The 23,156-nt window shown below is 38.9% G+C and overlaps 1 protein-coding gene across 3 annotated transcripts in view; it reads right to left on the bottom strand.

Moving 5' to 3' along the window:
* The window catches only part of RBM26 (RNA binding motif protein 26), a 51,341-nt gene extending 29,573 nt beyond the window's left edge, over positions 1-21,768 (bottom strand). For 2 of the 3 annotated variants that reach the window (XM_071549628.1, XM_071549631.1), the window contains exons 1-9: positions 21,298-21,768; positions 8,774-8,892; positions 7,871-8,007; positions 6,964-7,052; positions 6,187-6,398; positions 4,525-4,785; positions 2,101-2,340; positions 567-731; positions 81-221 (exon numbers count right to left, since the gene is read on the bottom strand). In XM_071549628.1, the coding sequence (XP_071405729.1) occupies positions 81-221; positions 567-731; positions 2,101-2,340; positions 4,525-4,785; positions 6,187-6,398; positions 6,964-7,052; positions 7,871-8,007; positions 8,774-8,892; positions 21,298-21,368 (1,435 nt within the window). In that variant the 5' untranslated portion in view covers positions 21,369-21,768. The remainder of the gene's footprint in view (positions 1-80; positions 222-566; positions 732-2,100; positions 2,341-4,524; positions 4,786-6,186; positions 6,399-6,963; positions 7,053-7,870; positions 8,008-8,773; positions 8,893-21,297) is intronic. The other variant, XM_071549630.1, reaches the window with a different exon arrangement.
* Between the last annotated feature and the right edge of the window lie 1,388 nt (positions 21,769-23,156).

Below are 23,156 nucleotides of genomic sequence, written 5' to 3'. Positions count from 1 at the left end.
TTTTCCAGTATTAACTTCCTGAATCTGCACTAACGTAAGAAGATCAGCTAAACTAAGTAAGTATAGCTTTGAGAGCATACCTCTGGGTGGTAGATCCATATCACCTGATGTGAGTCCTATCAAATTTGGTCTTTGGGCATGTACTCTATGTCTATACATAGGTCTTGAAGTATTTGTTATACTTGGAGCTTCTGGATTATACCCATCAGTGTCATACGTTTCTGGTAACAAAGAAATTGTCTAATTAAAATAAATTGCAGTTAAAATCCCTATAGTTTCAAATATAATATTTAATTACAAGATACAGTTACAATAAAAGAGCTGTATAACTACTATCATAAAAAATGGTCATGCCAAGTTTTATGCTTAAACACAATGAAAATATTACTCGACAGTCAAGATTCACACTTTGTATGTATATTTTACTTCCATCCTTAACTAAGTCTGAAAAAAAGTTAAATTACTGTCACAGTCTAAAAAATACAAACTTATTCTTCCAAACTATGAAATCATAATCTCTATAAAGTACAATATAATATGAATCAATGTTATTCTATTTAGCAAACCTTGTGGGCAAAGCCTCAGTACTACACCTGCTGTAAAAAGAGAGGGTGGAGCAGGAGGCGGCTGGTGATGAATTCCTGTTGTAACAGTAGGAACTGAGCTAGTTGCTGAATTTGGGGGGGCATCCATGCCAGCAGGCTGTAAGGGTGGAAGTGGAGGGGGTGGTCCTGTAAAAAACAAAGAAAAACAATGTATTCATTTATTATCCACTATTCTTTTATTTCATGAAACTGATCTAAAATGCTTTTAAAGCAATTCAACAAAAAAGGGGATGAGAGGGCGTAAGTGCAGACATGGTGCTGTACATAAATTCACATGAAATTACCCCCACCAGCAAATGACTCAGAACGTGGATTACAGAGAAAAGTATTTGAATTGTTTAACATGTCTCTAAACACCTACTTTCTACAAGCAAAATTTATACGTTAACCCAGTATTTATCTTTACCAACAGAAGAATTTTAAAACTCTGTAAAAACTCATCAAAAAAACAAATTCTATTTTTAATATAAAATAAATATTTTTAATACGACAAAAATATTCTATGATGACAATTTCCAAATACCCAAGACACAACCTTCCACTCTGGTAGAACTCTTCTTAAAATTGAGGAGTTTTTTTGTTTGGTTGGCTTGACTTTTAACAATAGGTAAGGAGACACTTTCAAAGCTCAGCAGTCAAGCCTGACCTTCAGTTTAATCACTGGTAAAATCAGGTTTTGGAAAAAGATATTACAGTCATGTATTTGGACTTGCAAAGCAGATCTGAAAATAGCATGTAAGGTAGAACTGATCACCCCCAAAAAATTACACTCTGTACTAAGAGAAATAAATACATTCAGATCTTAAATACACTATCAGCAGGAAATTAGAATAGTTTAAGAAACTTCCAAGCAATATCATATCTCAATTATTCCCAAATAATTTTACCAAGAGGGAGAAAGGAATAATCACATAAAACTAACATAACAGCCTTAAAACCACACAAGGGAACTGAATACTAAATTGCTATTTTATAAATGAGAGTCAGGCACATATATCTTCACATAATTTTAAGTGCTTCAGCTAAAGTACTGTCAAATGAAAGAGTAAACAAACTGGAGAATTTTTCTCAGTTATTTTACAAGTTTAGTTTCAAAATTAATCACAAATGACATTTGCAGGTGTAAATTTGATGTGGTCATGAATTATCTTTGTCTGTTGTTTCCAAGATTTTCCCTTCTTCTGTAACAGCAGTCAATTTCAGACAATTTCTATAACACTCAAGGAATTGAATTTTGTCATGCCATTCTTTTGCTTAAATACAATTATTATTCCTTATTCAATACTCATATTCAGCATGCAAATTTTGCAACAATCAACTATGCAACAACTATCATCAAAAAGGACCCATGTGAAGCAAGCTATGCCAGAGTAGAGCACAGTACAACTTTCACAAGTGCAGTTTGCATTCTTAAAAACAACAGTTTGCACTGCATACCACCCAAGTAACACCCAGGCTTTTCTACTAAAAATGGGATTTAATCCTTTTAAATTACCTGTTACAGGTGGAAGGCTGGGTGGTAAGGGGCCTGGTGGTGGTACTGGAGGTCTAAGGTTAACAGGAGGAGGACTCAGAATTGGTGGAGGGGGAGGAAGTCCCGGAGGAGGTGGTCCTTCGACAACAGGGGGTTGTGCTGGAAAAGGCAGAATGCCAGGAAGATTCACATCTTCTACCACTACTGGATCGCTTCCATGATCAAAAGGGCACATGTCTCCTCTCATACAGAAACCCTTTTCTGAAACATCAAAAAGAACTGATGTTAGTATTCAACAGCTGTAGATTCATTCAGAGTTGATACAAGACATTCTACGCATAATGCGGCAGTTTGTAAATTAAGAGCTTCACGTACCAGGAGAAACTTCGACTACAAAATGAAATTGACCATTTCACTTTATTCTTAAGAGACAGCACACAGGGAGATTGCAGCAACATTCCAGCAGAATAAATACAGTAGTATAATTTTTCTTGAAGAACTAACTCTGCACTGAATTGTAACAAATGGTGAAAGCAAAGAATGAAATCTACATCTCATCACATTAACAAAATCATATTGTTTCTAAGGAAAAAGTGTAGACACTGGGGCTGAGAAAACTCCATTAATGTCATAAAATTCCAACATGAGAATATTCAATGTTTTCTCTTTTGCAATTATTTCAGGAAGTATTAGAATATTTTGCTATCAATTAATGCAGTTATGTAAGGGGGGGGAAATTGTTATTTACATATATATTGTGTGTGTATATGCACACTTATGTAAATATTAAACACATATATAATTAAAATTAATATACATTGACTTCTTTTCTTTTACACACAAGTAAAACATGGAAGCGAGTCCAGAAAACAACCACAGAAATATCAGAGGGCTGGAGCACCTCTCATACAAGGAAACGCTGAAAGAGTTGTGGCTGCTCAGCCTGGAGAAGAGAAGGTTCAGGAGAGACCTCATTGTATCCTTTTAGTAATTAAAGGGGGCCTATAAGAAAGATGGGGTCTTAAAAGTTAGGGCCTGCAGTGATAGGACAAGCAGTAATAGTTTGAAACTAAAAAGAGGGTAGATTCAGACTTAATAAAAAATTATCATGATGACAGTGGAGAAACACTGGAACAGGGTGTCAAGAGACGTGGTGGTTGCCCCATTCCTGCAAACACTGAAGGTCAGGTTGGACAGGCCTCTGAGCACCAGGATCTAGTTGAAGATGACCATGCTCATCGCAGTGGTGCTACACAAGATGACCTTTAAAGGGCCCTTCTAACCCAAACTGTTCTAGATTATCTGTTTAGTAACAATTCCCACAAAAACAAACAAACAGACACCACCACAATACCAGTCAATGCAACGCAGGGCAAAAAGGTTGAAACACCTTTTGGTAAAACAGGAAGAAAGTTAAGTGAAGTGTCCACTTCTTCAAAATATGACGTGGAAAAGCAGTATGTATCAACTCATCTTCAGGAAGAGTTATAGAACACATAAGTTGAAATACTGAAGAAAAACAGAAGTTCTTCAAAGTATCAAGTTGAAAACATGAAAGTGTGCAGGTAGGAAAAGCAGCATGATGGAACCAGATTTGAAGATAGAAAACTTCAAGACAAAACTACACTTTCACAACTCTGCTTGTTCCACAGCATTGCTGTACTATACACTGGCAAAGCTATTCTTCGCAAGTACAACTCTACCAACACTAGAGACTTCAGCTTCCCGTTTTCTTAAAAAAAAATTCTAATCAGAGTTCTGAATGTAAACTGGCTTAGATTTAAACTCCTCATTGTGGGATGCAGTAACAAAAAGAAAAAAAGTCCTCAGAAAAAACTTTACGAGGAAATTTAAACTCTCCTGAGGCTGGCTGGCTGAATTTAGCCTAAGACTCTGCCAGCTGCAGGAGCCTCTTATGCAGATTTTGGCACAAGACATTCAAAATGAAAGCATAAGACACAGATAAGCAAAAAAAACCTCCATGCCAGTTTTAAGAAACGCCTACACAGAAAAAAATAATGGGCTAATAGGAACCTAGAAAGTTTCAGCTCTAGACCTTTCTAGTTAAAAACTGTCTCTTGGACAGGATGGAATAAAAAACAATGAGATCAGTAAGATCAAACCTATTAAATACAGTATTTGGCTGGAATATGATATAAGACAGAAAACCTGGGTAAAATGGAGTTTTTTTAATAACTTTTTAATATATACTATTTTAAATCTCTATAAAATAATTCTAGCAACTAAAAAAAATACCCAAACACTAATAAAGCAAGCTGTTTAAATTTAATAAGGAGTGGGACAAAATTTGCATTCAAGAATTGTGTAATGAAAAAAACCCCACTGCATTAGAGAAGATCAGTAAAAGAAAGGCAAATTACCTCAATCTTTTCAGAAAGTGGTCAATCATAGCTGCAGGAAACAAGTAAGAAACTACAGACTTACCATCATAATCTCTACAGCGTTTCTTTGGCAGCGGAGGTCTTCCATAGGAGTTGTGGTCCAGCTGCTCTTCATGGAACTCTGACCAGCTTTCAGTAGTGTTATTTCCATGATGAGCAGGAGCAATAACAGTAATAGTACTGCTCAGTGTAGGGACAGGATAGTGGCCAGATGAAATATTTGTCACAGAAGAAACTGGAGTATAATTGTTCTCTAATGGATCTGTTCTGTCAATGTCATATTTTGGCTTTCCCAAATCTCTGTCTGTAATTAAAAAAAAAAAAGATTCCTTCTGCACATTTTCAAGAGGAGCAGCCAATAACCTTTGTAACTGTCTTTACTCAACTCAAAACATACATGATAACTGAAATATTTTACACATTGCCCAAAGTGCCTGTGGAGTTATTTATAACCCAGCTGCCCCTAAGCAACCTGCTCCAGCTAATTTGCTTTGAGAAAGGGTGTTGGGACTACGTGACCTTCAGAGCTCTCCCCTAACCTCAACTATTCCATGATTCTACATCCCAAAAGTTTGACCAGAAAAATAATAATCTGAGAACCACATAGTCAGATACTGGGGTTTTAATAACAGCAAAATCCACAGCAGAGCAGACACCCTATTTAGTTTCAGGCAGAGTACATCTTCTTTAGTGATGCACATATTCAAAGAACTTTAAAAGGAAAGTTTTTCTGAATAAAGGGATGCAATGACAAGGAAAGGACAACCATGACTTGAAAACACTACCAAAGTTACAAATCTTTATTGTTTCAAGACACTGCTATTGTTGCATCTTCATTTTGTTTATTTTATCTTGCAATCAAATGCATGTACTTATTGCATGCCAAACTTTATCACATAGGTGAAATAACTGCATTTGACAACTGTGGAACACTGCTGAATAGAAACAGCAAGTAAAACGATCTTTTATTCTGAATACATACAAACTGTTCTCTTAATTTTCTGATATTACAACCAAATAAACAGTAAGTGTGCTGATTAAGACAGAGCAGTTATGTCTAAGACAAAGATACAAAATGACTCTCGATGCTCTCTCCCAATTTATCATTAAAAACTATCGAGGGAAAAAGCATTCTCAGCTAAAAAAAGGGCTCTGTTTTGAAAGAAGTTTAATCCTAAAAAATACTCTACTGAAGCCTTAAGTCCCACAGATATGTGCAGAAATTCAAATATTTACTGTAATTATTTCAGCCCCTCCCTGTGACACCAAGGAGGGGACAAGACCAAAAGAACTGATCCGTACTGTTCCGCTGAACAAGTCATTTGCTGCCAAACAGGTAATTTCTACCAGTTCTACCTCCGTAGATGACTATTAATTTCTCTATCTCCCCAAAGCAGATTCCGACCTATCTGAAAGTTAATGAAATGGAATTACATTGGATTTTTTCTGCCTCTCTTACAACGATACTTAAAAATGGCCAGCACAGACATCTCAATACAGAGGTATTAAGAATGGAGGGAAAGAGAGCAAAACAAGAACTGAGAATACAATCTCATAGGCCTCATTTCCTCAGAAAACAAAGCTAAATTTGAATGAAGAAACAAGAACAGAGGAAATTCTAGTACATCTTGGACATAGTTTTCAAGCTTAGTGTCTAAATTTTCTAGGACACATTCACAGAATTTTAGAGACCAACTGTTGGTACCTCTGCTTCGTGTTCTGCTCCGGCTTCTACTCCGGTCTCGATCCCGGTCCCGCAATCTCTCTTTGCTCCAACTTCTACTTCGACTCCTACTGTAGCTCCGACTCCTCCCTCTTCGTCTGTTGTATCGATCCCTATAGGAATCTCTTCTGGGAGGATTTCGGTCATAATCTCTCTTTCGAGAACGTTCGTCTTTTTTTCTTTCATCGCGACTTCTAAACATAAAATTAATCACAAGAATTATGAAGCTGTAATTTAAATCTTAACTGCCACTGAAAGCTTCAAGAAATGGCAATGGAAAATTAGAAAAAAAGCTAAAAATTTTATGTAATTATGGCTAGTCCCTTCTTCTCTGAAAAACTTTAAAATTCATTTGGTTTATTCACTTCACTTTTAACATCTTTAGGATTTTAAAACAAATTTCTTTTTCTGCCCAATACTGCATCTTCCCCGAACAGGAAACAGCAAGAGTTACTGAAGAGAAGGCTTCCAAATAAAAATTCAAACTCAATATCGAGCAAAGTACTGTAATACAACCCAAAAATCTAACATCAAAATGAATCATAGAACTCAAACGTGACAGCTGTGTACAACTCAAGAGACAAGTCACGCAGTCACACACTCACCATTTATCTACATATGCGTGAGAGCAATAAAAGTCTTCTTTTTAGGCTTACTAAGTGATAATACAGAAAAAAAGCATTTAATTTAGTAACACCATAAAAATCCAAATCCGTCTGATTACTAGTATCATATAAGGGATTAAGCAAAATTTATTACCTGGAATCTCTGTAGCGAGAACTTGACTGAGGAGGGCTGTGATTTAATCTTCTAGAGAACTTCTTCTCTCGCTCTTCCTCTTTAACTATCTGAATTCAAAGCATATTCATTAGATCAAAACATGAGTACACTAAAATGCAGACTTCTGCACAGCCAAATAAAACCAGTAACTCAAAATGCTGAGCAAAGTCACCAGTAAAACCGAAACATTTAGCATCTAACATAATTAAAGAATCTTCATAATGTATTAGATTTCTATTTATAGGAATATTCAAAGCACTGTTTGAGAGAAAATAAAGCAGAATAATCCATGCTTAGAATGCGGCACTGAAAATACACCCATTTTTGCTACAGGTGGACAAAAAGTCTTACTAATGTTTTGGGAAGATTTGTGAAGGCATGGGTATCCAAAAATTGACAGCAAACTCTTCTTCATCAGAGGTTATTTAGTTCAGTTCACACTCAAAGCACTTTCATGGAGGCAAACCTGGGCTGCTGCTGAAAAGCACAAACCTACTCTTCTGACTCAATGAACAACAAACACTTGTAATGGAAGGATGTTATATCCAGATCAAGCAGCTCATGGAATGGGGATTGCCATTCAGAATGGCAGCATAACTACAATAGTAATCTTGAGCAGAGATCAAGGTTGTACTGCAACTCCTACACTACTCAGGGACTTCATTTACTTTCGCCCAGTCAAAATCACTTTGGTTAATCTTTGAATCACCCACTTCCATTTAGGAAAACTGCAGCAGTGCTCAGTGTGCCAGGCACAAACCTTTTTAATGCTGTCATGTAACTTGTGGGACTATTATTTTAAAAAAGTAAACATGAAGCTGAAACACAAGCAAATTACATGAATGAGAAAAAACAATGTTCATTTAAACTAAAAATCAATGCCCACCTCTTCTTTTTTTGTCTCTTTTTCTTGGTGCTGAAAAAATTCTACTTTCAGGCTTCCTGATGATGGTTGTTCTGGTGGAGGTAGGTAGCTTTTTGTATTCACAGCATCAAATAGTTTTTCCACAAATATCTGAGTTTCTACAAGTAAAGAGCATACAAATATCTATTATCCAAAACCACGAATAACACTTGCTTAACAATAAATAAACAAAAGAAAAAAACAGCATTTAGCTAAAAATTAAACCAGTGAAGAGCATTTTCCTTAAATACTCTGTTATTATTGTCATATTTAAAAGGCATATTTACTGAGTCAAGAAACACATCCATACTGACAATATTTCACAAAGGCTTTCAATTCTTGAATTAATGTTTCTTAATGAAACATCTGGAAGAATATTTCTGGAATATTTCTCTGTGTGTGTATGTATATATGTATATGTGTGTGTGTATATATATATGTGCGTGTCTGTGTGCATATATATATATATATGTGTATATATATGTGTATAGGTATATAGGGAGTTTCTATACTTCCCCAAAAAAGTTGTGGATATCCCCATCCCTGGAAGCATTCAAGGCCAGGTTAGACAAGGCCCTGAGCAACCTTGTGTGTCGGGTGGCACCTCACAGAAGGGTTGGAACTAGATGGTATTTATGGTCCCTTTCAACACAAATCATTCTATGCCTTATGATTACCAACAGACACAAAACACATGCCTAATATATGCATACTGAGCTATACACTTGGGGTTTTTTTAATTACTTCTTGAAAATTGAATTACATTCTTCAAACTAACAAAGCTAATAAAGAGATCAATGCACAATTCTACAGTAAAAGATTGTTTTAACTAATTGAACAAGACAGAATTTTAACCCACTCTTAATTGCTATGACAAAGCCATACCTTTCTGAAGAAATACATCCAGCTGATCAACACATAATGCCTTCAGTTCCTTTTCACTTTTATCCTTCTTTACCAAAGCCAGAACATATTTAGCTAGGGCAGATGGATCTGCATCACAACTGCAAATAGATTAATTAGGAAAAAAAAGGCAATTTAATTACAGAAATTAATGTCTGAAACTGGTACGACCAATACATATACAGGGCAAAAACATTTCTTACCAAAGTAATTGAAAAATACTCAGGGGAGTTTTTCAAAACAGAACAGATATGTCAGATTGCTAAGTATCACTTTTCTTTACAAGAGAACAACTGCCTAGAATTTTCCTAGCAATTCTGCACAGAGAACATCAGAGCAAACTAGGGTGAAGCATTTAGAATGAAACAGCATCAATTGCCTAAGAGTATTAAAAACAATTACGAAGACAATGAATACTTCCATAATTTCCCAAAGATGGAATCTGTAATCCTGAATGTAATACTGATGACTGTTAATGGGGGGAGAGGGACTGGAGGGGGGGATGAAAATCACTCTCAAAAGACACTGTCCTGAACATACTTTTAAATAATCTTATTACTACTTATACATGAATACCCTATAAAGGTGATTAACTTAAAAACTTAGTTTTAAAAGCCTAAATTCACGTATTATTACAGAAACCTCCATAAGAGGTACACTGAAAATGAAGGGAAATTTAGGGGATTGTTACCCATTTGACATCTGAATTCAATCTAAGTACAGAGCACGTTAGTGTAGAAGCTGATGGACTCATGCACATCAACAGAGGATTTAGAATGGCATAAGTCACACATTCACATTCAGTAGAACTTATTTAATATAATGGGCCTTTTTTATATTGTTTCACAAAGAGTAACCTACAATGAACTTTGTGGTGGTGCTTTAGCGGAAAATCTGCCAAGGCAAGGGAGACTACTGCAGAAAACCATTTCATGCTTCATAATTCAAAGATGGTAACTAATGAAATGGTGAGACTGGTGTGAACCATTTAATACCATTACTTAGCATAACCAAATGAAAATTACTTCAGGCCCCCAATGCACACCAGTCATGTGCCACAGACAACGACATTATTTGGGTGGTAATCAAAGTTAGTACTAATGTTTTAAAGAGCTACAACAAGAGCCAAAACCCTGCAATGATGCATCATAACTACATATTCTCTCTAGTAAAAATAACTGAGAAATAGCAAAAGTTGTCTGTGGTCAGGCAGTTACACTGAATATGAACCTTACACAAATACTGTTCTATCACAGAAGTCCAACAGTCACAACGAAGGAGTAAAACAGAAGTTCCAAATCTTTTCCACAATAAATAAAATTTAAACTTAATTATTAATCTGAATGTTGATCATTGAAATTACATGTATTTTGACCACTGGGCAGAAGAAACCAAATCCATCACCATACCCTAATTCTGCTCTTCAAAGAAACTTATCTCCTGCACAGCAACATCCCCCATGCAAACACATCCACACTAAGCAAAGGAAGCTGATGTGTCAGCATTCATCCTCAGGAGATCTTATGGATAGCCTGGGACCAGCACACAGTGCCCTGAAGTTAAAGGTCAGAGCTTCAAACATAACTCAGCATCCTCTAGAAAGCAGGCAGTAGCAGAATTTCATGCTTAAAAGCAACTTGAGATGCGAGGGGATGTACCACAGTATTCTGAGTTAGTCTGCATTATTTATAGATTACAGGACATGGAAGTTCACAGACTACATTCCAAAAGAACCCACATACAGTGAACAAACAAAAGGAGAATATATACCATTAATCAAAAAACAAACAGCACACTGACTATTTTACAGAAATTTTTCACATCTGGTTGGCCTCATTCAGAGTTAACAGTTCTTTATCCAGGAGAAAATTATGTCCAAGCACCAAGTCAGTCATCTTCGAAGCAAACATGTAACCTCCCACAGCGAGAGCAGGACTGCATGGTCTCTTTAATGCACCTGAGCACACCAGTCAAGCAGATTATCCAGAAACCCAACGTTGAACAGTTTTCACCACAGGCCACAATGATGGTTTTCATTCAGTACAGGCCCCAGCAGGCCCTAAGACCAGCATTTCGTAACTTCTCAATCCTTGAATTTGCAAAATCATTAACTTTTTTTTACTGTTCCCTCATGCAACTTCAATGTCACTTGAGGAGATTTCAGTACTCTCCCAGTTTCAAGCTGAATCATGCCTTGGAAAATCAGTGTGCTGTTTTCATCGTACCAGGAACACCATTGTTGGAGAGGGGAACATTTTCACATAATTGTCCTCTGTTTTATTACTTCTTTCTACTCTCCACAAAAAATCAGATAAAATTTTGTAAGTTGGGGGGGGTTTATTTCAATTTCCACAAATTTGGTCCTCATCTGGTAATACAAACCAGTCAGCTGTCACTGTTCAAAATTGACTACAACTACCTTATATGACACGTGTGCATTCAAACTTTAGTGGGGGGAAAAAAGAAAAGAAAAAAGAAAAAAAAATCAAGAGTCAGTTCAGAAAGTAAAAACCCACTGCTTTTAGTTACCACAATGTACTTTAATTCTCCAGCTCCTATAGTATTGACCACAAGACAACCTCATATTCAGTTTCAATCAATTCCTCCCTCAGGAGCAGGACAGAAAATGGCAAATCTTCTCTGGAACTCCACTTAAGACTACAAAACATGCAAAAAAAACCCCAAACCACAAACACCATGACTCCCCCAAAAGACAAACAAACAAGCTGCAATAGCCCTGCCCCTGAAAAAACTAAAAACTGAACAAAACCCACAAACAAAACCTCTAAACACAAACAAAAACTGTTTAAAAATAATGAACAATTAGTGCTTTCACTCTCCCTGCCATTCATGGCTTCAGAAACCTTAGCAACAGTGTCCACCTTAGGAATCGAATCCAACCACCCATGTTCAAGATAAATGCAAGAAAACATCCTCACTAAGAATGTGCTCTTCGTTACCAACACACAGGATAACTTTCTCCTGTTGCACTGTCTTGGCACTGGTCACTGAAAGCAGGACAACAGCTTATGAATAATGCAAAACAACTACACTGAATTCTACTATTAATTCTTCAAAGTGTACAGGGGAATTTCTACAACAGGAAGAACTTACTTATATGCTTTCAAGTTAAAATTCTGTATTTATTTTGGCTATTCACCAAATACTGGTTTTTTTTTAAAAATACTAACAGACAAATTACTCCAAATTGATACTAATTAAGCAATAATGAATACAATGCATTTTGTGGTAGAGCAAGATGAAGAAGATGCTTTTCTAAATCAATGGTATGATTTCATGTGGTTTCTTTTCACTTTTTAAAATTAAGCTGCAAATGATCTTTACACATAAAAAAGTTGACTTCCTTTTTTATGTACTGACTTGAAACAGAAGTCTCCTCTTCTGTATCTCTTGTTCAAAGCCAGAAAAAATCCACAATCAATCTGTTTTCATCACACTACTGTGAAGGTCACATCTGTTTCTGGAAATAATATTTGAGATAGATCTAGCAAGGTTATAATCTTTTACTACTTTTCAAACTCTTATAAATGCCTTTCTTTCAGATGATGCTAAAATTAAACTGCTAGCAACCTCAAGTGGTGGAAGAGAGAAGTAACTGGTCTCATGAAGTAAAAAAGAAATTTAAAGTTCACAAACCTGTGAATACAGGTCTGCCTGAAAATTTCAGTTCTTTAGAGCTATAGAGTTCTGGATATCCTTAACTTTTTTTTTTTTTTTTTTTGGGGGGGGGGCAGTTGCTTTTTTTAAATCCAATTTCTTTCAGCTTTTTCATTCAAACTGAATTCTGAACTACTGTGTATAAAATCCCCAACCATGGGTTTAGTCAAAATCTGCTCGTCTGGATTACAGGGCCCTTGAGTTTTTTGATAAACAAGTTCTGATGTTCTTTACTTTGACAGTGTTTTCTTATAGGACCACAGTCTTTGTGTTTGAATAACACAAAATATGCTTGCTCTGTGTTGTGCATACATGGATTTTACATCCATTTTGAGCTGGCTTTATAAGTTATTCTAAACCTCTTTGTCTTGCATTTTATGCTATTACAGTCAACACTGTTCTGTAACAAGTAATGTGAGATTAAAGAAAACATGAAAGGCGCCCATGCTGATGGCACAGAACATACTGGGTAGCACAAGGATTTGTCAGACACTACATATCATACTACATTCGTGCAGATTATAGATTTAATAAAGTCCTTAATTGAAAAGTAAAAAAAATCAGAATACTACCAACATATTTTAAATACTCTAAGTTGCACTCAAAATTAAAAATAAATTTATATTTTCATTCTAGTGCTTGCTGAATGATACACATTTTCAATTGTTAAATAACAAGTATGTTTGATCCACAGTAAGCTTGAACAAGGCGGTACATCACAGTCCTGAGCATAAATGAAACCTATGCATTAAAAGTGTGACAGAAGTTTATACATAATTTCATTCTTATGCTAAAATTTGCCTACTAGGAAAACATTCATATGCCCTGAAACACGAAAAACAACATTTCCCAACTCCTGACTCCTATTTTTCCATCCCTTCAACATTCAGTAGCCATGTGCTGCAAGCACTAAAAAGCATCTGTAATCTTACAAAGTTCTCTTCCTGTTTTCACTTTCAAGTTTTCTTCAACAAACAAACACACACCAGCTGGCACAAGTAATCTGAATTCATTTTCACTGCAGCAAGTACATCCCAGTGTGTGCTACAATTAAACATCATGTTTTCTTACACCCACTTTCTGAATAGATTTGATCACAACAATGCTAAATGTTTTTACCTCAAGTAATGCTTTTGTGCAGTCTGTACTAAGAGAATATACTGTGTCTACTTCTCTCCATTAAACAAAGGAGATTGCTCATGTAATTCTGCTTTAATAAACAGTATTTAAAATGGAAGAATTCTCTTGTTAGATCTCCACATGCCCTTCAGAGAATTATATGGATACCTCCAACTGCTCTGCAGAAGATAAAAGCTTCAAAACGGAAAGTAATATCCAATCAAATATCTTGTTCAATCACAGGACGAAGAGTTCACAACTGCAAAAAAGCTCACAGGAAAGTTCAAAATCCTTTTTTTCTGATCTCATCCAGTTTTGCAGCTATTATCTGAAATTACCATTTCAAATAAAGAAGATAAACCAGAAGACAAAAGCTGAATTCTCAGAGTAACTTTAAGCCGTAATTTTTCTTTTAATAATGAATATTTGACTATGGGAAAGCAATTTGGCTGAAGAGGACGCACTTCTCTGACCAGTCTTTTCTTCTCATTTGAATACTTTGCAATTCATTAAACACTCAATTTATCAATTTCCAATACTCAGATTTACATATTTTAAAATATAAAATACATTCAGAGAACCCACTTTGTCTTTTATAACCACCATGCAATTACAGACATCAGCTTTAACCTGGAAATGCAGTGTATGTGGAATACACAATAAAAGAGTTTGCAAAAACGTGTTACTGGTCTGGCTGCACATACAAAAGCCTTTATTACCACAGAGCTTATACAGGAAGACTTTGCTAAAATAGCAAGAAGTAATTTTAAAAGGCACATAAGCTAAACTAGCAAAACACCTTTGTACATAAATATTGCAGAAGAGCAATTTTAAAAGATATTGAACACAAGTATCTCTCAATCCTTAAAACAGAATAAAGACAAACTTTTAATACAGTATGCTGAGGACGTATTTTGCCAGGTTAGTGCCCAATAAGGTCTTTCAGTATCAGCACAAAAACATATTCAAATGAAAGACAAAGCCATTTGAATATTTTTAATGTAAAAGGTATGAAAAGGGAAATGAGATCTGAGCCTGTTGACTAAATATTCCACTGTCAATTGAGAGATTTGGGCACATCTCCCCAACAGGGCTCTGAACTTTCTACCAAGCAAATACTGAATGTGAGGCCATGATAACTCCTGTTTGAATGCTCAGACCTACAAACAAACAAACAAAAACAAACAACAAAAAAACCAAATAAAAACCCTACCAAAAAAACCCCCAAACCAAATCAAACCACCAAAAAACAAAAACAAAGAAAAATACCCTCAAAAAACCCCAAAACACCATACCATGTGATGAATTCTTAAGCCAAGAGAAGGAATACAAGAAACTTATAAAATGTCAAGCAGACTCAAGAATGACAGCTGTGAAGTTCTCAATATATCTGAAAAATTCACATATTTAAACAGCTTACTGATATTGCCCATCCTGCTCTTTTGCCTTCCTCAAATGTTTGCTAACATGACAAAGTACAGAATGCATAAACACAGGTATTCTACACTTCCTACATATTTACAAAGCTGAAGTCTTCTAATGTACTGGCTTGAAGAAATGTCTGATACATCTAAGCCCAGGTATCTTCCTCTCAGAAAAAACATATTTCCGTGCTGTAAAGCTCTTCATGCTGAAATTCATCATTTAAGTCTGTTCTTTAAAAACTGAACAAGCCACTCTGAACTGGGACCTTAAAAGTGTAAATATTTCTGGTCATTTTTTTTAAAAAGTAGTATCTACAGTACTTTGTGCAGATCTGGCACTATGAAGCTGTAGCAAAAACTACAGAAACCAGTTTAACAGCAGGGCAATCCTTTATTTTGCTAGAAATCTCAATGGCATGACAAAACTGCTGCTTATCTTTTACAGTTTTTAGACAACAATTCAATCATTACATAGAAAATTAATTTGATTTTTTTAAGCTTTTGGGAAATACAACCTAGTTCCCAATTTTCTACATGTCTTTGCCGTGAAAAAAAAATCTAGTGCTCCAAAGTCCACCCTGTGGTGAAAATACTTGGAAAATGTATGCCAATTCCCAAAGGGAAATACACATATACAGCATTTAACTATACATTGTGTAACCCTTTCACAATCTGGGGGAGGGTGGAAAGGGGGAAGCACCCAGGAAAAATTTCCCATGCTGTAGCTGTTAAACCATAATAAACTCAGTAACTTGACAGTTTCCACAACCTGAACAGTTACTTACTTAGGTGACCAAAGGTGCGTGGGGGAAGGGAGAAAACTGAAGACAAAACCCAAATTTCCACAAAGTTTCCTTGTAATGAAAACACTAATTGTCCATTTCAATACATTTCATTCTCTTTATTTCAATTTAATGCAAAGACTCTCAATTGAGACTTCATTTTGGACACGTTTTAAAGATGGTAAAGAAACCCCATGAGGGGTTCTCTGCCTTCAGTTTTAAAATTAATGTGCAAACCAAAGAGGTGTTGCAAGTCCTCAAATAAGTTCCTTGACAAATTTAAACTATCACAATACACTGAAACCTCAAAAGCAAGGATGAAGTCCTCCAGGCAGTCCACGGTCTTGCTGTAAAAAGGAAATTATATGTAGGTGTATGTTAATTTGTCATACTCTGATCCTGAGAATTAATAACCTAAATTTCAGAGTCTAGTTTTGTTGACTGAAGATTAACTGCTAAAATAACTGTTCAGTTCTTGACAGTAGCCAAGATGGACATGGCTATGTTTAAAGTCTGACAGAAATCATCAGTACTTGCAGGGTTGAGAGGGTGCAGAAAAACATACATTGCATATTGGGTAGTGCAGCTCGTCTAATTTAGGCAGTTGTACCATTCTGTTGTTACTAAAAAAAAAATCTATAAAAAGCTGGTGTTCAGTAAATAAAATGAATGACAGACTCATTCAGCAAGATACAACTTTTATCTTGAGGCACTACTGTGGATGAGAAGGATGACTCTCAGCATGCTCACTTTCATTAACCCTCTAACAGTACTTAATGCAACAGCAACACATCAAGGAATGCAACAGCCTCCAATGCTGCCATGTAAATTACTGGTGCCCCCAAAACAGTTCTAAATTACATTATACACAGATCTGACATGTTCGTACAGCTGCAACCAGCAAGTGGCAGCCTAAAATGACACCCCCAGATTCACGAGAGCTCTCGTGAGGCAGAACAGCTGTCAGCTTGCTGGCTGTCCAACACACATTCAACGCAGAAACAAAACTCAGCAGTGTCTCCGTAACTTGCACTGCAGTCAAAGGGTTCCACCTCACTGCTGATGTTCACTCTAAGAACGACTTCCTAAAACAGGAATAAGTTTCTCCATTTTATTTTCCGCTTTCAACTACACCTAAAAATACCAATATTTTAATTCTGACAGAGTATTTTTACACAGAAGCTTAGCAGTATCAGCACTTCAAGTTAGGAACCTCATTTTCTCAAACACAGCAGCTCTCCACAGGTCAGCTGAACAGACTATCAACTTTCATAACACACGCAGAAAAATAACGACGGTTAAAAGTGACATGCCAGTGATTTGTATTTGTGCTTTATTTATCTTAGTTATAAACAGCTTCATGCAAAGTGTTAATAAAGTAAGTGAAATAAAGAGAAACATCTATTGCTTTTGAACTTACTAGGAAGTTTCAAGGGAACTGAGAGAAACCAATGGTGGGCCAATGAGTCTCATTGGTGTGCCACATGTATGTGGAAAGGAATGTCGAGGTTTTTCATTTTAACTTATTTCTGCTCTTTCAGTGTCTTGGATTATTAGCATACTCCTTGCACCACTATTAAACCTTTTTTATTTGCTACCTTTCTTCAGTAACTGTGTGAAGCCAAGAAATAAGGGTTGAAAAGCATGACAAACAAAAACAGAATAGTGAAGGTATAACTGAACACCAGAGTACACCGATGGCTTGCCATAAAATATTCCTATGATAAATACTCACAATATTCTTTAAACAATTTTGATTTTATTCCATCTGACATAAGTAGTTACACCACCATGTTCACTTCCAGAATTAACCAATGCAGAAAACCGTTCCATTTCAATGAGGAATGCCTAAATGCTGCATAAACGTTGCTCCCTCTTCTTTGCAAGTTTGATTTAGTACAGGAACAAACCTTCACAAAAATGTAAATACAGTGAAGTGGAAAAAATTAGATATGGGAGCCTTAATCAAATTGAAAGTAAAATTCAGTGGGTCAGAGAAAGATTTTAATTAAAGTTATTTTATACACAGTAATTAAAAACAAGAAAATCTTCCACCGTAGAGAATTAGGGCAAAGGGAAGAACATTACAATGTCTTAAAAGCAAAACGGTGAGTGCAGCATTAGCACAAAAGAGCCACTTTTTCACAAGTAGAGATTAAAACAAATTCAAGGGAAAAAAAATAAAAACCCCCAAACCTGAAGAAACCTCTACTTGGAACTTTGCCAAGCCAGAATCTGATATTCCAGCAAGGTCTATATACACAGCTTATACAGTATCTGGAATAGACTTGCACAAAAGAAACCCGTCACAATAGATATGGCCTAATGAGCGCCTTTTTAGTAGAGAAATCAGAAGGGATAGGCATAAAATTATACTCCAAGTTTAACATTATTTTCCAATGCTTGACAGAAACCACGCCACGGAAAAGAAAGTGTGTAACACTGAAAACCAAGTACTGCTGGTTGCAAACAAGGAGAACTGGCGGCAAATGCCTTCTTTACAAAGCCGACTGGAGTTGAACTTGCAAGATAGTTTTAGTCAGATGGAGTAGCCACGGCACAAAAAGGCCTCTTGGCACGTTGTTTACACTGGTACTACACTTACTGAGCTGTACCTGCAATGGTACCCTGTGCACATTTAGCAATTCTCTGTACACCAAACAGAGCTGCTCAGAGAGTTATTTCCAAAACTGCAAAAGCAGCCTCTCCTTGGAGAACTGCAGATAGTTCCTAGAGACCCACCACTGCTCAAGCAGAGCTGGACTGTGCAAATGCACCAGCATGGCAGCATTTGCAGTTTCTGCCTCACTGCAACAAGATAAAACTCAGATAAGGCCTCTTTGTATGGATGATCACCAAGGCTTTGCCACAGGCATTAGACTAGTCCAAAACAGACAAACAAACCACCACTAATAAAAAATTCCAAATCGTGAACACTCCATCACCCTTCTGTTCCCTTCTTGTCTATGGAGTTTCCCAGAGGCTCCAATGAAAGCAATGCAACAACCAATTACATAACACACTTGTTTCATTATACTAAAAATCCAGCATTTCTAAAACAGTTTAAAGAAAAAAATGAAACTATTTTTATGGCTATTGCTATATTCTAATTCTGAAACATTATGCTTCAGAAGTACATGTGTTATGGCCTTTGGAAGAAGCTATACATCCTGAGTAAAAAATGCTAGCTGCTTGGAAGGGGCAACTTGCAAAGTACATCATGTTCTAACTACTCAGCTCTACATAACTAGCACATAAATATAAGTCTACATATGAGCATATAAAATTCATTTATGTTCCTTCTTAAATGCACTTCTCCCCTTAAAACTACACAGACACCACCTCCATAATGATTTAATACAGTGGGGTCTTCCTTAGCCTAACTAGAAAATTAAGCTACGTATCTTGCAGCTAAAAATTTCTGACAGAGCCACCAGACAAAAACAGTTGGCACCAGTTTTTGTTTCATTAACGGGGAAAGACAAGTCAAAAATCATTTTAAGGCTACAGCAACACCTCCAGCACATCAGCACTCAGGGCCCACAGTACTGCACCAACAGCAGCTGCTTCTTTAGAAGTAACTGCACACTGAAATTTACAGCCAGAAGCTACAGGCACATTTCAGACAGCCGAGATCAGAAGCACCTCCAGGAGTTTCTGACTGATGGGAAATGGCAATAATCTCCAGTCCAACATTTATTCAATCATGCAGTTACACACGACACTGCAGAAAACTGAATGACAGTTGAATTTAACAGTCTCTACTGGTTCGTTTCCTCCCAAACATAAACTTCAGAGAGCTCCACATCCACCACACCAGCAATTCATTCACTTGTCTCATAGTTTTTGAGAACATTTGATCTGCTCATGCACCACGTTTAACTTAACAGAACCACAGACCTTTCAGTGAAAAAAGCCTTAACTGATCATGAAAGCTGAAAATTCCAATTTCACTCTTTAACTGCCAACTACTGATAGCAGATCTCATGGTTTAATATTCAAACAGAGAAACATGGAATAGCCCAAGTCTGTTCCAAGCCTCTTAACCAGCACACTCTAATACTGACATCAAACTGGTGATTGCCATTAACAGCATGTTCATGCAAAAAAGTATCCAGAGATTAATAGTGAATATTACACAGCAGAGGACTAGCTGGATCTATTACCTCAGAACACCATGTGCTCTGTTATTCGAATATTATTGTACTGAACCAAGAGAAAGAGTAATTCATATTCCCAAAACTACACCTTTACAGGATGATGCTCTTTTTTCCCCTCAAAATAAAAATCTTAACAGTCAAATCGTTTATTACAAAGACACTCGGTGTAATTTGCTGCAGGCAAAATTCAAAGTCCACTGAAATTAATATTCATCTATTTCAGTCTGGTCTGGATAAGGCTCTCCAGAAAAAAAGAACGGCAGTACCCCCAAAAAAACACCCAAAGAACAACCCCAGTGAAGCTCTCCTAAAAATATCACAGTATTTTACAACTTTTTCAAGCTATTTCACCGTAAGTCATACAAACTATACCTGCACACACACATATTTAACTAACGGCTACGGCATAAAGCAGACTTCCCCCCTCATTTAAATTCATCAAACTACTGGGCAAACATCTCAGAGCAAAAGTTGACACCAGAATGAATTCAGAATTTCTTATTCATTTGACTTAAGCCAAACTCCAGAAATTTAATTCAGACAAGTAATAGTTAGGAATGATAAAACAGGTGTATGCTTTGATCTAAAACGTCTATAGACAACATGCTTCCAGAAGATGAACTCTTCAAAACTAAGTTCTCACCTCCATTCCACTAAAATATCATTCAGAGAAGGAAGACGCGAACTATTTGCAGAAGATCCTCTCTTACTCACATCAATGTGATGCTTAGAGGCCACGCAGGTATTCACAAATAGGTAAATTATTCTCTGGGGCTCCGTCTCCCAAGCTCTCTTATGATGCAATTTTTATTTGGAGAGAGGAAAACAAGAGAGCCAAGTACTCAAAACAACGCGAACGATGTGCGACGAGCCTCCCTATACAAAATGCTACCGGGAAGATCCCAGATCTCGCAAGACGTCCCAGTGGCACCTGAGCTGTCCCGGAGGGAGCAGCTCCCTGGCCAGGGCGGCGGGCCGTGCTTATTAACGCGGCCTCTGTGGGGGCTGGAGGGGGCACAGCGAGCTGCACATGCAGGCACAGCGTCTCCCGCTTTCCCTGGGCTACAAAGGGAAATAGGAACGCGGTCGCTAGGGGGGGAGCTGCATCCTCCGGAGGGAGACGATCCTACCTCCCAGCCGAGGACGGCGACGGGAGAGCGGGAGAGAGACGCAGCCCCTCCGAGCAGGCGGCGGGGCAGGAGGGCGCTGGGAGGGCACCTCCCGGGGTGCTCTCACGGGCCTCCCTGGCACCGCCTTCCCCTCCGCCGCAGATCCTCATCTTTTACAAGGGGAACGTTTATTTCGAGGGGGTGGGAGGGAGAGGAAGGGTCGCGGCTACTCACATGGGCTCCAAGGTTTTGCTGAGCCAGGATTTCAGCGCCTCGAAGTTTTCTATGATCATTTTAACCACCATCCAGCGCGGCCCGGCCCCCCCGCCTCCCCGCCAGCAGCAGCAGCAGCACCGGCGGCGGGGTCCGCGCCGCCCCGCCGGCCGGCACCCCGGCTCCCGCCGCGCCCTGCCGCACTCTCCGCCGAGGCCGCGGCCCCCTCCCGGTTCGGCCGAGCCGCCTGGCAGGGGCCGGAGGCCCAGCGACACCGAGGGGGCGGAACCAGCCGAGCAGCAGTTGTTCCCCGCAGGCCCCGCACTCGCCGCTTCTCAGGCCGAGAGCGCGGCCCGGGCGCTGCGGGACTGTCCCCGCCGGAGGCGGCGCGACCGAGGGCGGTGCGGGACGGAGCAGCCCCCGCGCTGGCGCTGCCGCAGCCACAGCGCCCGAGCGAGCGAACGAGAGGCCCTCCGAGCGGGTAAGATGGCGGCGCCGCGCTGTCGCGAGAACTGGGAGCCTCGCGAGAGCGGGCGGCGCGGGGGCCGCCGGGAGGCGGGGCAGGACTGGGCTGGGCCTCCCGAGGTGTGCGGGGTGGGCCTCTGCGCGCTGCAGAAACGGTGGAAACACAGTATGCTGTCATGGAATCATAGAATGTATTGGGTTGGAAAAGACCTCCGAGATCATCAGTCCAACCCTTGGTCTAACTCCAGTCCGTTTACCAGATCATGGCACTCAGTGCCATGTCCAATCTCAGTTTAAAAACCTCCAGGGATGGTGAATCCACCACCTCTCTGGGCAGCCCATTCCAATGCCTGATTACTCTCTCTGTGAAGAATTTTTTCCTGATGTCCAACTTAAATTTCTCCTGGCAGAGCTTGAGCCTGTGCCCCCTTGTCCTGTTGCTGAGTGCCTGGGAGAAGAGACCAGCCCCCACCTGGCTATAACTTCCCTTCAGGTAGTTATAGACAGTGATGAGGTCACCTCTAAGCCTCCTCTTCTCCAGGCTAAACAACCCCAGCTCCCTCAGCCTCTCCCCGCAGGGCTTGTGCTCCAGTCCCTTCACCAGCCTTGTTGCTCTTCTCTGGACTTTCTCGGCTAGTGTTTGAAATGCGCATGTACTTTGGCTGGTTGCTTGAAAACGCTGCTACCCTTAGCTAATAAGGTCACAGAACCACAGAATGGTTCAGACTGGAAGGGACCACAGTGAGTGATCAGGTCCAACCTCCCTGCTCAAGCAGGGTCATCCCAGAGCACATTGGACAGGATTGTGTCCAGATGGTTTTTGAGTAGCTCTTGTGAGGGAGACTCCACAACCTCTCTGGGCAATCTGTTCCAGCGCTCGGTCACTCACACAGTAAACAAGTTCATCCTCATGTTCAGGTGGAACTTCCTGTGCATCGGTTTCTGCCCATTGCCTCTTGTCCTGTTCCTGGGCGCCACTGAAAAGACCCTGGCTCTGTCCTCTTGACACCCTCCCTGCAGACACACACATATCTTGCTGAGGTCCCCTCTCAGTCATCTCTTCTCAAGGTTGAGCAGGCACAGCTCCCTCAGCCTTGTAAGAGAAATGCTCCAGTCCCAATTATCTTTGTAGCCCTCCATTGGAACTGCTCCAGGAGCTCCGTGTTTTGTTGTGCTGAGGAGCCCAGAACTGGACACAGCACTTCAACTGAGGCCTCACCAGGCCTGAGTAGAGGGGCAGGATCACCACCCTCAACCTGCTGGCAATGCTCTTCCTAACACACCCCAGGATAATATCATTGCCCTTCTTGGCCACAAGGACACACTGCTGGCTTATGGACAACTCGCTGTCCACCAGGACCCTCAGGTCCTTCTGCTTTCCAGCAGGTCAGCCCCCAACCTCTACCCATGCTCGG

The sequence above is a fragment of the Pithys albifrons genome, chromosome 1 (genome assembly GCF_047495875.1).
Source record: "Pithys albifrons albifrons isolate INPA30051 chromosome 1, PitAlb_v1, whole genome shotgun sequence".
Taxonomy (NCBI): Eukaryota; Metazoa; Chordata; class Aves; order Passeriformes; family Thamnophilidae; genus Pithys; species Pithys albifrons.
This window is presented reverse-complemented; position numbering and strand designations above follow the sequence as displayed.